Genomic DNA, 14,838 nt, shown 5'->3' with positions numbered 1-14,838 from the left:
GCACTGCACGAAGGTGCACGACTGCACCCAGGCTCTCCCATAGCTCCCTCCATATGCTTATAGAGGGAGTCACAGAACGCAGGGAGGTTCTCTTCCCTTCCAAAGGATGGAAGAGGTCTCCCCAGGAGACCAATGCAGCCTGGTTGCACATTGTATAGGAGGGCACAAGTGGGGATGTCATCGGGAGGACCTGGCTGCAGTGGCCCAAACCTTTCAATGCTGTCAGTAGATTACGAAACATTACTGCACGCCACACTCAACCTCATCCTGCTGTGCCACTCATCACATCCCCATCACTCTGCCTTCCCTACCCTACTCCGACACATCCTTACTCACACCAACTTACCTTACACCCCCACCCCTCCCTCTCTCTCTATCTAAATTGTCACATCCCCATCTCACTAGCCACTCCTCACACTCGCTCTCATCCTAGTGCAATCATACCAGCTAACAACATACAGGGTAGGCCAAGATCCATGTAAAGTTTCTGTTAATGTGGTGTCATTTAAATCTTTATTTTCAATACTTTGCGTTCTTGGACAGATCTGTGTGCACTTTTGGAAGTGGCTAAGTGAGTTGCAATGAATGGTGAGACATAACGGTACCCCCACAATGGCGATGAGTGTGACAGGAATGGCTTGGGCATTTCAGGAATGCTTTATGGTGTTGGTGTGGGGTGGTGCCAACCTGGCACATCATGTGACAGCCAGTGTGTACAGCATTAAATGAAGTAAATCTGGCCATGGTGAGGCCATCCCTGGCCATCGGGTAGCAATGTGGTCAGGTGCTGATGTCCTGTGCAACATCAGGTGATTACAGAGAAGGTTGGTGTTGTTGTTGGTGCTGCTGGTGTGCCTGGTGATGTTGGTGTTGGGGCTGATCGTGGTAGAATTCTGAGGACCAAGGTGACATTTTTTAAAGGGCACCGATGCTGATGGAATAGATGGCAGCTGAAGTTGAGGTGACAGAAGTGATCTGTCAATAGTGAGTGAAGTTGTTCCAAGGAGGTGATAGTGGATAGAGAGTTTAATACAACACTTTCAATCTGCATAAAGCTTAAAAGTATATTCCAAATCCTGAAGGCTCCAGCTTCTAAGATTGGAAAGTGAACAGCTGTGAAATAGTAGCTTTTATACCACATTTGCAGCTGTCATTTATTCAGAACTCATTGAAAACCCAACCTACTTACCTGATATGATCCCTGAGCACCGTGATCCTCATCAAAAAGCTGGAAAAATGGTAAGTAGAGAGTTAAATTGTCTTGAATTGGCTTTTAACTAGCTCTTAAATGATGTAAATTGCCTCCCTCGCCACTTGGTGTGAGGTCTGTTAGCCACTGACAGACCCGACCCATGGGAGACTGGCGTGGAGGCTCCAAACCCACTGTCAATCATTTCCATTTTCAATGGGAGGTCTGGCCCCCTCTTGCAGTGATGTTGACTCTGCTGTTAACCCCGCAGTCAGGTAATTATAACAATGAAAGGCATGCGCCCTGTGCAAACCCAGCCTGCAATGTCACAGTTATGTCGGGAAAGCAGAAAATGTGGAGCAACATTCCCAATGTTTCCAGAATGGTTGGAATGCAGGGGAAGCAGGGTAAAGTCTGGTGCATCAGCAGGATATAAAATGTATCACTGCTTAGCAGGATAACGGCAATAGTGAAAGAAGGAAGAGAGTGGTGAACCTGTGGAATTCTCTGCCACAGAAAGTAGTTGAGGCCAATTCACTAAATATATTCAAAAGGGAGTTAGATGAAGTCCTTACTACTCGGGGGATCAAGGGTTATGGCGAGAAAGCAGGAAGGGGGTACTGAAGTTTCATGTTCAGCCATGAACTCATTGAATGGCGGTGCAGGCTAGAAGGGCTGAATGGCCTGCTCCTGCACCTATTTTCTATGTTTCTATGTTTCTATGTAAGGCTGAAGTTCAAGGAAGAATAAGCCTGTCCACCTCATATCCTCACCCATGTTGCCATTCACCAAACACCAACCCATAGAACTCCCGTGGGGGATCGAGATAGTTACAACAAGAGTTTTTTTAACAGGGTGCCAGAGAAGTTAAAGGTGAAAATGGGATCTGACAGCGGGGAGCTCTATAGCATGCAGACTCAGATCCCAGGGGCTCTACTCTGCACATCCTTTTTAATGAGCTTACATGGACACCCTGAGGTTCATCTTAGTGGACCGGAGACAGGACAAGGAACAAACAGAGTCCTATACCATCCTCAGTGCTAATTGTCAAAGTGTGAGTGGCAGGACCAGAACATGTGGACCCATCCCCACCCACCCCCCACCCTGTCAAGGAGTTCACAGAACCAGTCGGTGCATCCAGAATTGATGCTTTCACCACTGATCTTCAGGCCTGGCAGCATCATTTGGACACAGCGATGGCAATTGCCTCCTCAGAGCTCTGGGGCACCATATCTGCAGAACTGAACTCCCATCATCAGATCAGCCCTTCTGCTGCTCAGTGGGCACTCAGATCCAGGGCCAAGCTCAAGTGGGTGGCTCGAGTTCACCTTCATGATGCTGCCCTCTCTCCTCCTATGGCCTCTCCAGTCAGCCCACTAAGATGCCTAGACGAAAAAAGTCAAAAAACCTGCAAATGCTGGAAATCCGAAACAAAAACAGAACAGTTAACACTCAGCAGGTCAGGCAACGTCTGTGCAGAGAACAGATGTTAGCATTTCAGGCATGGATCCTTTGTCAGAAACAATGGGACAAATTTTGTTGGAGTGGGGCCCTGTTAGTTAGACTTGTTCGTGCACATTTAGGGTTTAAAACGTTTTTGCCCACAAAGTTGCTGGAACTACAAGTTGATAACGACGCAGTGAGGGCAACAGGGCACCCGGGACCTTGGTGAACAACGGGACAAGAAAGTGTACCTCCTTAACCAATGAGATTAAAGGATTGAGAAAATAATCAAAGGAAGGACTGAGAAGGAGGGTGAATTAGAGTGGGTGAATTTTGGTACAAGAGAAATAAATGGAGGGAAAGAAAGATTGGATTAAGAGAGAGAGAGAAAAAGAGACAGAATAGAAAAGTAAGAAAACGTCATTTTAAATTTAAAAATGACATTTTTAAAAACTCCTAAAACAATTCACAACCTGAATGAATGAGATCCCTCACTTATAACTGTTTACTTTCTGGGCAAGAGAGTGATTGGCAGTCATTAACAATTATCAGAAGGGTACGTATGCTATTAATTACTAGGCTTAACTTTCCGTGGCGAGTTTAATTGACAATGAATGTGCAAATGAAGCAACTTCTTGAAAATCAGAGAGGTTACAGGTGAGATGGCGTTTTCGCAGTGCTAACAGCAGACGATGCACATTGGCCAGCAACTTGTGCTGATTTGCAATTCACGCGGCATCTCTTCCTCCTTACAAGTTGCTGGCCGATTTGTACATTAATAATACCGATTACTTTCTCAGAAAAATCTGGCCCATTAGTTCATCTGTTGCCTCCACAGTTGCTGTTTTCCCCTCTGATGCCAGCTCATGTCGGTGTCAGGAAACAGGAACAAGCTGCCCATGCACCTGCAGTGGCGGCCTACCCTGCTGAAGAGTTCTCCTTGGACTCAGCAGCCCCGAGATAAGGGCCACCTCATTGACAAGAGGCTCATTCTATCACAGCGCAGACAAGTACTGTGTTACCAATTGTTGGCGCTTAAGAGCAACAAGACTACGGGAGCGGATGGAATCCCCGCTGAGGCACTGAAGTATGGCGGAGAGGCACTGTTGGCGCGAATACATGACCTCATCTCTCTCATCTGGAGGGAGGAGAGCATTCCGGGAGATCTCAGAGATGCAGTGATCGTGACCATCTTTAAAAAAGTCCAACTGCGGCAACTAGAGGAATCCCCGTTATCAGCCACTGGGAAAGGCGTCGCTAGAGTCCTCCTCAACCGTATTCTCCCTGTGGCTGAGGAGCACCTCCCGGAGTCACAGTGCGGATTTCGTCCCCTACAGGGCACAACGGACATGATTTTAACAGCACAACAGCTGCAGGAAAAATACATGGCCGCCTTTGACCTTACAAAGGCATTTGACAATGTCAACCGTGAGGGTCTATGGAGCGTCCTCCTCCGTTTTGGCTATCCCCAAAAGTTCGTCACTATTCTGCGCCTGCACCTTGACGACATGCAGGCCGTGATCCTTACCAACGGATCCATCACAGACCCAATCCACGTCCGGACTAGGGTCAAGCAGGGCTGCGTCATCGCGCCACCCCTCTTCTCAATCTTCCTCGCTGCCATGCTCCACCTCACATTCAACAAGCTCTTCGCTGGAGTGGAACTAAACTACAGAACCAGTGTGAACCTGTTCAACCTTCGTCGTCTCCAGGCCAGATCCAAGACCGCCCCAACCTCTGTCGTCGAGCTACAGTACGTAGACGACGCCTGCGTCTGCGTGCACACAGAGACTGAACTCCAAATCATAGTCAACATATTCTGCAAAAGTTTCTACAAGTACGTAAAAATAAAAAGATTAGTGAAGACAAATGTAGGTCCTTTACAAACAGAAACAGGAGATTTTGTAATGGGGAACAAGGAAATGGCAGAACAATTAAATAAATACTTTGTTTCTGTCTTTACGGAAGAGGACACAAATAACGTCCCAGAAATGCTAGGGAGCCAAAGGTCTAGTGAACAAGAGGAATTAAAGGAAATGATTATTAGTAAGAAAATAGTGCTGGAGAAACTAATGGGACTGAAGGCAGATAAATCCCCAGGGCCTGATGATCTGCATCCCAGAGTACTAAAAGAGGTAGCCATGGAAATAGTAGATGCATTGGTTGTCATCTTCCAAAATTCTATAGATTATGAAACAATTCCTGCAGATTGGAGGGTGACAAATGTAACCCCACTATTTAAAAAAGGAGGGAGAGAGAAAACAGGGAACTACAGACCAGTTAGCCTGACATTAATAGTAGGGAAAATGCTGGAGTCTATTATAAAGGATGTGATAATGGCACACTTAGATAATATCAACTGGATTTAAAAAAGTCAACATGGATTCATGAAAGGAAAATCATATTTGACAAATCTACTGGAGTTTTTTGAGGATGTAACTGATGGAATAGATAAGGGAGAACCAATGGATGTAGTGTATTTGGATTTTCAGAAGGCCTTTGATAAAGTCCCACATAAGAGGTTAGTGTGCAAAATTAAAGCACATAGAATTGGGGGTAATGTATTGGCATGGATTGAAAATTGGTTAACTGACAGGAAACAGAGAGTAGGAATAAACGCGTCTTTTTCGGGGTGGCGGGCAGTGACTAGTGGGGTATCACAAGGATCAGTGCTTGGGTCCCAGCTATTCACAATATATATATAAATGATTTGGATGAGGGAACCAAATGTAATATTTCCAAATTTGCTGACGACACAAAATTAGTGGGATTGTGAGTTGTGAGGAGGATGCAAAGACGCTGCAAGGCAATTTAGATAGGTTGAGTGAATGGGCAAACACATGGCAGATGCAGTATAATGTGGAGAAATGTGAAGTTATCCACTTTGGTAGGAAAAACATAAGGACAAAGTTTCATTTAAATGGTGATGGCTTAGGAAGTGTCAATGTACAGAGGGACCTGGGTGTCCTTGTATACCAGTCATTGAAAGCAAACATGCAGGTGCAGCAAGCAGTTAGGAAGGCAAATGGTATGTTGGCCTTCATTGCAAGAGGATTTGAGTGCAGGAGCAAGGATGTTTTACTACAGTTATATAGGGCCTTGGTGAGACCACACTTGGAGTATTGTGTGCAGTTTTGGTCTCCTTACCTAAGAAAGGATATACTTGCCATAGAGGGAGTGCAGCGAAGGTTCACCAGACTGATTCCTGGGATGGCAGGACTGTCGTATGAGGAGAGATTGGGTCGACCAGGCCTGTATTCACTAGAGTTTAGAAGAATGAGAGGGGATCTCATTGAAACGTATAAAATTCTGACTGGGTTGGATAGACTGGTTTCCCCTGGCTGGGAAGTTGAGAACAAGGGATCACAGTCTCAGGATACAGGGTAGGAAATTTAGGACTAAGATGAGGAGAAATTTTTTCACTCAGGAGGATGGTGAACCTGTGGCATTCTCTACCACAGAAGGCTGTGGAGGCCAAGTCACTGAATATATTTAAGAGGGAGATAGATAGATTTCTAGAAACAAAAGGCATCAAGGGATATGGTGGCAAAGCGGGAATATGGTGTTGTGATAGAGGATCAGCCATGATCGTATTGAATGGCGGTGCAGACTCGAAGGGCCGAATGGCCTACTACTGCTCCTATTTTCTATGTTCCAATGTTTCTATATTCACTGAGGCGTCCAAAAGCATGGGCCTTAGACTAAACATCAATAAGACAAAGTCCCTGCACCAACCTGTCCCCACCGCACAGCACTGCCCCCCAGTCATCAAGATCCCTGGACAACGTGGACCATTTCCCATACCTCAGGAGCCTCTTAGCAACAAAGGCAGACATTGATGACTTCAACACCGCCTCCAGTGCACCAGTGCAGCCTTCAGCCGCCTGAGGAAAAGAGTGTTCGAAGACCAGGCCCTCAAATATGCCACCAAGCTCATGGTCTACAGGGCTGTAGTAATACCCGCCCTTCAGTATGACTCAGAGACATGGACCATATACAGTAGACACCTCAAGTCACTGGAGAAATACCACCAACGATGTCTCCGCAAGATCCTGCAAATCCCCCGGGAGGACAGACGCACCAACATTAGCGTCCTTGACCAGGCCAACATCCCCAGCATTGAAGCACTGACCACACTCGATCAGCTCCACTGGGCAGGCCACATTGTCCGCATGCCTGACACAATACTCCCAAAGCAAACGCTCTACTTGGAACTCCTTCACGGCAAATGAGCCAAAGGTGGGCAAAGGAAACATTTCAAGGACACCCTCAAAGCTTCCCTGATAAAGTGCAATGTCCCCACTGACACCTGGGAGTCTCTGGCCAAAAACCGCCCTAAGTAGAGGAAGTACTTCCGGGAGGGCGCTGAGCACCTCGAGTCTCATCGCCGAGAGCATGCAGAAATCAAACGCAGGCAGCGGAAAGAGCGTGCGGAAAACCAGTCCCACCCACCCTTTCCCTCAACGACTGTCTGTCCCACCTGTGACAGGGATGTAGTTCTCGTATTGGACTGTTCAGCCACCTAAGAACTCAGGTTAAGAGTGGAAGCAAGTCTTCCTCGATTCCGAGAGACTGCCTATGATGATGATGACCGATTGGCATCCACAATCCACACGGGTTGGAGAGCGCAGACATTTATTTTGGATGAATCTGGCAAAGAGCCAGCACAGACATGGTGGGCTGAATGGCCTCCTTCTGTGCTGTATACTCCTGTAGCAGCATAGTGCCACACCTGGATGGCACAGAGACAGTGAAAGAAGCACGGCGGTTAACAAAAAGAAGCACTTGTTACTTTTGTGTTGTGAAATCCAGGGTGCAGAAGTGTATCTTTGCCTTTTATGATGTTGAGAAGATATTTGGAGGTCACGTTACATCGGGAAACAGAGTTCCTTCTATGCCTCCTTGCAGAACTGTTGCTTATGTAAGCAGCTTTCTTCTGATACACCCTCGAGGGAGTGGTGTAGTCTGACCGACGGAAGTATTTGGTCTTCTCCTTTGGTGTAACCTTATTCCGCATGCCTCTCATTTCTTCACCTTCCTGCTCCTGTTCCGCTTCCATCATAAGGGAGAGACCATTGTGAACCCCACGATAAGGGCTCCATGAAAGAAGGGAAGGGAAGAAAAAGATTTTCCACTCAAAGGCAACTGGCAGAATTTGTTTTTAGCGGCACAGCTGAAAAATGATTTTTCCAGCTGCAAAGCCTGTGAACTTGTCCACTTTCTGGTTTGCCAAGTCATAAAGGTACCTCATGCCCCTCTTACACAGGCTTTAATGAAGTCAATTGCAATTGTGGCATAAATGGCAAAATCTCTGACAGACAGCACCTCACTACCTGTCACTTCCATTCATGCATCACTTTGAGGGTTGGGTGCACTTTCTACCCAACCCCATTTCCACCAATTTTACTGTGTACTTTAGAAGGGATGTAACTCTGCCATATCTAACTGATGCCCCAAATTCCATCCGCTAGCTTGAAAATGCCTGGCTTTTGCCCCAATCGTGGAATTTCTAGCCCCAGATATCTGAATAATCCCAAACCGGATCCAAAACAGGCCAGCTCCTTACGGAACTGCCTAGCTTCTATCATTATTCAACTGTAAATTAATTTTCAAATGAAAAATTATTCACATGCACAATTATGAAATGGGCCAAAATTATTTCAACTAATATATTTTGTTTTAAATATAGAAAGATTTCCAACCAGTAAACAAGTGTGAGTTAGTGGGTCAGGGTGGGGGGGATATTTTCTGTTCTCTATTTGCAATGAAGTCCTCAAAATGTTCTTCATATACATGTTTATGATTTTGCTATTAATAGCAAACAGAAAACATCTTCCCCACCAGGTCACTTTCAGTTAGAATTTTCCAACTGATTGTTTGAATGATCTTGTATCATAACAGGGTGAGTACATGGAGAATGTTCGCCAGTGGAATCTGTGCTAATACGTTGAAGGGTCCCACCCTAAACAAACAAAACTTTCTCTTTCAGAAGTTGACCGATCTACAGTATAATTCTAGCACTTTATGGCCCCAAGTTTCCACACGCGGCGAAAAAGGCGCACCTCAGAGCTGGGCGCCTGTTTTTCGCGCCGAAAACGGCGCCGGAAAAAAAATGCGGTATTTTCGAGCTCCTTGGAGCTCAATGTGTGTTTGGCGCGGCACACAGGGGGCGGAGCCTACGACTCGCGCCGATTTAGTAAGTAGGAGGGGGCGGGTACAATTGAAATGAGGCTTCTTGGTGCCGGCAACCCTGCGCGTGCGCGTTGGAGCGTTCGCGCACGCGCAGTCTGAAGTAAACATTGGCACTCGGCCATTTTTAAAAGTACTGCCGAAAAAGTGAAGATTTGTTTCTTGGACCCCTGCAAAGGCTTGTATTTTAATTTTCTTGATATTTGTGTGTGTGAGGGAGTGCTTTTAGCAGCACTGCTGAATAAATCACCTGCTGAAATCAGTGAGTTCAGCTTTTCTCTGCTAAACTTGCAGAACCGGTGCCTGCAAATTTAAATATAAAGATGTCGATGTGGCTGCCTCTCCCTGTCCAAATGGCCTCAGTCAGTCTCCCTCACAGCTCGAAGGCTGCTGCTGTTCTTTCTTCGGCTCCCGGCCAGTCACTGACACCGCTGCAATCCCATGGCCAAATGGCCTCAGTCAGTCCCCCTCACACCTCGAAGGCTGCTGCTGTTCTTTCTTCGGCTCCCGGCCAGCCACTGACGCCGCTGCAATCCCATGGCCGAATGGCCTGACGTCCGCTCCTGATTCTTCGGCTGCCTTCGAGCCACTGACGCCGCCCCATAAGCGTGGCTGAACGGCCTAAAGAATTTTAAATCTGCAGCTGCGTGTGTCCTGTGTTCATTCTTCGGCTCCCGGCCAGCCACTGACGCCGCTGCAATCCCATGACCGAATGGCCTCAAGTCCGTCCGGATGCTGCATCTTCGCGGGGAATGAAGGCCTGCCTCAAGCACCGCAGCTCAGCTCGAAGGCTGCTTGCTGCCTGCCGCTGCCGTCGAGACACTGACGCCACACCGCTGCCTAAAGGCCTGCCTGAAGCACTTTCACACAGGTAGGAACATGGTTTATTTAATCTTTTCTTTGCTTATAAATTTTTATTCAGGTTGGATTTATTTGTATAATATTTGTATAAGTATAACTAAGGATTGATTGTAGAACTTAATGACTTCCCTTCCCCCCCCCCCCCCACCTTGTTCCCTATGCCGAATTTGTAACCTGCGCCTGATTTTTTAATGTGTAGACAAGGTTTTTTCAAGCGTACAAAAATCTTCACTTACTCCATTCTAAGTTAGTTGGAGTACGTTTTCACTGTGGAAACTTTGAAATCAGGCGTCAGTGGCCGGACACGCCCCCTTTTGAAAAAAAAATTCTGTTCCAAAGTGAAACTGTTCTACCTGACTAGAACTGCAGAAAACTAAATGTGGAGAATTCCGATTTCTAAGATACTCCGTTCTACACCAGTTGCTCCTAAAAATCAGGAGCAAATCATGTGGAAACTTGGGGCCAATGTTTCTATTTCAGATGTAATATGATTTCATGGTTATTTACGTGAGCAATTGACTGACAATCTTAATGTGGCTTCAGTTCCTGTTTTGGTGAATTACTATTGGGGATCATATCAATTGTGAAATAACTTACATTTCAAATACAAAGATTGGGAATTCCTTCAAATTATGCATGGGAACAGAGGGATAAAAAGGTTCTGTACAATTACAGGATTTGATAAATCTTAACCACAGATGGTCGGATTCTACTTAGAGTTAAAAAAATAATGGGGACTAAAAATCTTAAAGAAACGAGAGCAAATGTTAACATTGTGTGTATTGTTCCTCCAAATACTAGCTCAATTTTCCATTATTCTTCATCTATCTATCCACTAATTAATGTTAAAACAAATCCCACTTTAATTTGACACTAACCTGCAATGGGTGGTCCCGCAGTCATAGGAACAGCCATAAGTCCCAGAAGGTAACCAATCGCCTGTGAAGCCTCTTGAGGTCTAACAAGCTCAAAGGCAATAGGTGCCATAATGGTGATGAAACAGCCATCGCACAGGCCCAGGAAAAGGCAGACAACAATGACACCTTCAAATATTTTGCACAGTGGTATCATGATGGACATGAGCCCTAACAGCCAAAAGCTTGCCACCTACAAGTGGAAAACATAAGGGTATTATTTATTGTAAGACATTATTTATCAGGAAATACAGGACTAAAGTGAATACCTTAGATTAAAATTAATAGCCAAATTGGTGCATTACCATTAAACAGCTATACACTTAATAAAACAGCTTCACAGAGGACAGGTGTTGAACAGAAGCTCTTCGAAAAGGAATTGGGTTACAGATCTTTTACTGAACTACCAACTGAGCTTATAGCTTTTCCTTGTTCTATATGTTTCCATGTTGACCCATGCACACAAACAATTGACAGGGTTAAGATTTTTTTTTTTAAACAGTTTATATCCACAGCAGCTCTATTCTATCTCTACTATAGTAGCAACTGGTAAAAAGTGAATGCTGGCAAGCTATCTGACTCCGTGAGAGCTGATCCTGTGCTAACCTAATGTCTGTACACATGTACTGTCCAGTAGGGTTCACTAGATAGTTTCAGAAGCAAGACAACCTTGCTACATTTTCCACTCCCTAACCTGAGGGTGCTGGAGCCAATGATAGTACTTGCATCTCAGCTCTGGCTAATATCAGCCAGCTAACTCATAATAGACAAGGCACCAACTCTGTTACTTTATTGGTCCGTGTGGTTTGGTAGTACACGCGATGATCCATTTATACACTGAGCACCTTACGTCTGGCTCTTATTTACAATTGTAATAGGTCAATAGAAATCAGAATGGGCATTTTATAAGTCCGAAAGGTTAGGTCAAAATTTCACCGTAATAATTTTGAATATGCTACATTTAGGTGCTAGATGTACAGGGATTGTAAAGCTAAGAATGTTGTCGCTCAAGCTGACTCACACCATAAGAATTTCACCATGTTTATTATTCATCAATCCTTGAGACAACACTCATATCTCCACAAAACAAAAACAGACTCATCACACTGGTTTTAAAGACCTGGTCTGGATTAGAATCTGGATGAAGTTGGTTCATTTTATAAATTAATCTAATCTTGCTTGAATGAGGTTGATAATTTCCAGTTGAGTTGTCTTTAACTATATTTATTAATTCCTCATGTCTGGAAGTTGATGATATTTCCCACCTTAACATACTTTTTGGGGGAAAACAGTCCAAGAAAACCATAGTAACTGAGCCCAGCATGGTACAGTAGAAATCCATTTAAAGCCATCATACACTGCAAAAACCATTGAACCCCAGTCCCACAATCATTCAGGCTCCGCACCAGAGCGTTTATAAAGATTGTCTAAATGCAGTCCAAGTCTCAATTTTATATTCAGTTTCTTCTGAATACAAATCCACTGCAGAGAAGGTTGAATGCACTCTTAGGCAGCAGCGTTATAATTTCTTCCAGACAACACTAGAATAATGAACAATGGAAATATATACACAGTTAGAACAGCAAGTTTAACTCTTCCCCTCAACAATGGAGCATTTAGTGTGGATTGATTTACCTGCAGGTAGATCTTTTTGGATCCAGGGATACAATCACCAATTTTCCCAAAGGCCAGACGTCCAACTCCCGATGAAGCTCCAATGCAGACAAGTAGTATCCAATTTTTATCAGTTTCTTTGAACTCATTTTCGACATGATTCATCTGCAGCCAAATCATGTGATGGATGTTAAAATGAATACAAGCTACCATAGGGCTTCCATCAAAATGAGTGAATATATTGTCCAAAAGATAAAGCCTGGAAACTATGTGGGGGCTCTCCCAGCCTTCTGCCGTAACTTAAAGAAATGGTGCAAATGGCTGTTTTCAGCAGCTATGCTGTTTCTTCAGGGGGCTTCACCGATCTGCCGCTTTCAGCAGGATATCGGGGGAACCTCCATGGAATTTCTGGCCACTAAATTTTTGTTAGTCGCACTTTTTATTAATATTTTACACAAACAGTAACAATAAACAATGTTAGGAGAGACTGAGACATTGGGATCTATTTGATATTATTAATGACCTCATTTATACTGCATTTGGGGAATCACACACACCTGCCTATATCAGTTCTCAACATTCACTATAACCACCCTGATCTTACAATGAAACAAGGATGAGCTCTAGCTCAATCCAAGTTGGATCATTTGGGTGCATTAAGAAATATCTAATTTGGAGGGTTTTGATGGCCTCTCCTTTTAAGGAAGATATTCTATTGTGTTGAGTAAGTGCCAAAATGTAATACTTCAAAGTAATATGTCTCTAATTTTTTCCCCATCTCTCTTGAAGGTTCCAACTGCGGTATGGTTCTTCTGGGCATCCTCCATTAGCTCCCCCAGGTAGCTATTCTTCATGTGTAAGCCTTGCCAATGAGGCTGTATGAGCATGAAGGGGATGATGGCCAACCCTGACCCTTTCTTCACCTGAAATCCACATGTGTAAGGACGACAGGATATTAATGAGGAGTCCAGCTGTACCACTCTTACTATCATCTCAACTGAGATCAATCAACTCCTGGGGCTAGAACCTCCACTATTGTGCTTATCGCCCAAAAATGGGCATTATTTCCGGCATTAATAAAGGGTTTTCAGATTGCCGGCTTCTCGCCCATTCTCAAAACACCTAGTTTACATTTTTGAAAATGGGCGTTACCGCGAACGATATCAAATGGGCGGTAGTGTAAATTTTTTTTGACCTTCTGCTGTAAAGTGTGGCCGTCCTTAGCAATGGCATGCGACGCTCAATTCCCATGATTTTGGAAGTCAAGGGTCATCATGACATGCGCAGAAGAGGAGACAGCGAGAGAGGGAGCTCAGATGCACTGAAAGCATGTGTGGCTGTGGTGTGTGCTTGTCTGGTTGTTGTGGGAGGAACGACGGAGATTCACCAGTAGGAAAAAGCCTACTAAGCACCAAGACCATAGTTGGCACCGAGTTTTTGTCCAACAAATAAGATATAACATGAAAGGGATGGAGGAGGCGCTGGAGCTGGTAGCCAGAAACTCTGGTGGCAGAGGACTCCCAGTGGTCCCAGAGCACTGCACCCCAAGGTGCCGCGCCCCCTTTGCCAATCACTCGAGAGTCAGCAGCAACATCTTGCTTTTGGCTCGGAGCACGTTCCCACCTCGGAACCGTCCTCTCCCGTATCCGTCCAAGCAGCGATTCGGCCGTCATCCCCCCCCCCACCAATGAAGCATCGCCTGAGGACCTCCTCAGCCAGGCGGCTTGGAGTCAGGAGGGGAAGGGGTAAAGGTGGGGAGGAGAAGCGGGGGGGGGGGGGGGGTGGGGAGGATTGGTTTGTACATAAATACTGATGATTTCAGACTAATGTTCGGTTTAAATGTTTTTTATTTAAAACCTTGTAGCGCATTGGCTCAGATAGCTGCACCATTATATGCTGGTGATTCCTTTACATCAAAGGATATAATGACACTTAACTTTAATCAACTTAAACTTTAACTGTCACCAAGGTGATGCCCATCATTGATGTATGACCTGCACACCCAGCAGTGTGTCGGCCTTGTAAATAACGCCAATGTTCTTTCAGGCAAAGCGATCATTGATGAGCTCCTGACATAAGGCTTTTGCGGTTCTCATGCCACCATGGGCCCTTTCATGCGGTCTACAGGGGGGCGGGGGCATGGCATCAGCGACAGCCTGATTATCTGGGCCGATGTCAGCGTCCACCTCCTCGTCCTCCTCTTCCTCTCTCTGGTGAGGTGGACTGTCAGACTCATCAGGCAATTCTTGTCCCCTCCTGATAGCCAAATTGTGTAGCATGGAGCACACCACCACGAATTGAGCTACCTGCTCAGGGTGATATTGGAGCTCGCCTCTTGAGTGATCCAGGCATCTAAAGCGCTGCTTCAGCAGTCTTAATGGTTTTCTCCACGATATTGCGAGTGGCTCTGTGGCTCTCGTTATATCGCCTCTCGGCCTCGGTGTGGGTGTCACACAGGGGGGTCATCAGCCAGGTGGCGAGACCATATCCTTTGTCACCAAACATCCAGTATTGAACTTGTGGCTCATTGTTAAACAAGTCAGATACAGTGCTCTCACGCAGGATGTGAGCATCATGGATGCTGCCCAGAAATTGAGCATTCACTGTCAGTATAATTTGCTGGTGGTT

At 45.4% G+C, this 14,838-nt stretch overlaps 1 protein-coding gene across 1 annotated transcript in view; it reads right to left on the bottom strand.

Annotated features, from left to right (window-relative positions):
* The window catches only part of LOC139266100 (monocarboxylate transporter 8-like), a gene marked incomplete at its 5' end in the record, with an annotated part of 123,844 nt that overhangs the window by 7,093 nt on the left and 101,913 nt on the right, over nt 1-14,838 (bottom strand). Inside the window, 2 exons of the mRNA XM_070883947.1 lie at nt 10,561-10,789; nt 12,232-12,375. Of these exons, the coding sequence (XP_070740048.1) occupies nt 10,561-10,789; nt 12,232-12,375 (373 nt within the window). The remainder of the gene's footprint in view (nt 1-10,560; nt 10,790-12,231; nt 12,376-14,838) is intronic.

Source organism: Pristiophorus japonicus, chromosome 6 (assembly GCF_044704955.1).
Source record: "Pristiophorus japonicus isolate sPriJap1 chromosome 6, sPriJap1.hap1, whole genome shotgun sequence".
Lineage (NCBI taxonomy): Eukaryota > Metazoa > Chordata > Chondrichthyes > Pristiophoridae > Pristiophorus > Pristiophorus japonicus.
This window is presented reverse-complemented; position numbering and strand designations above follow the sequence as displayed.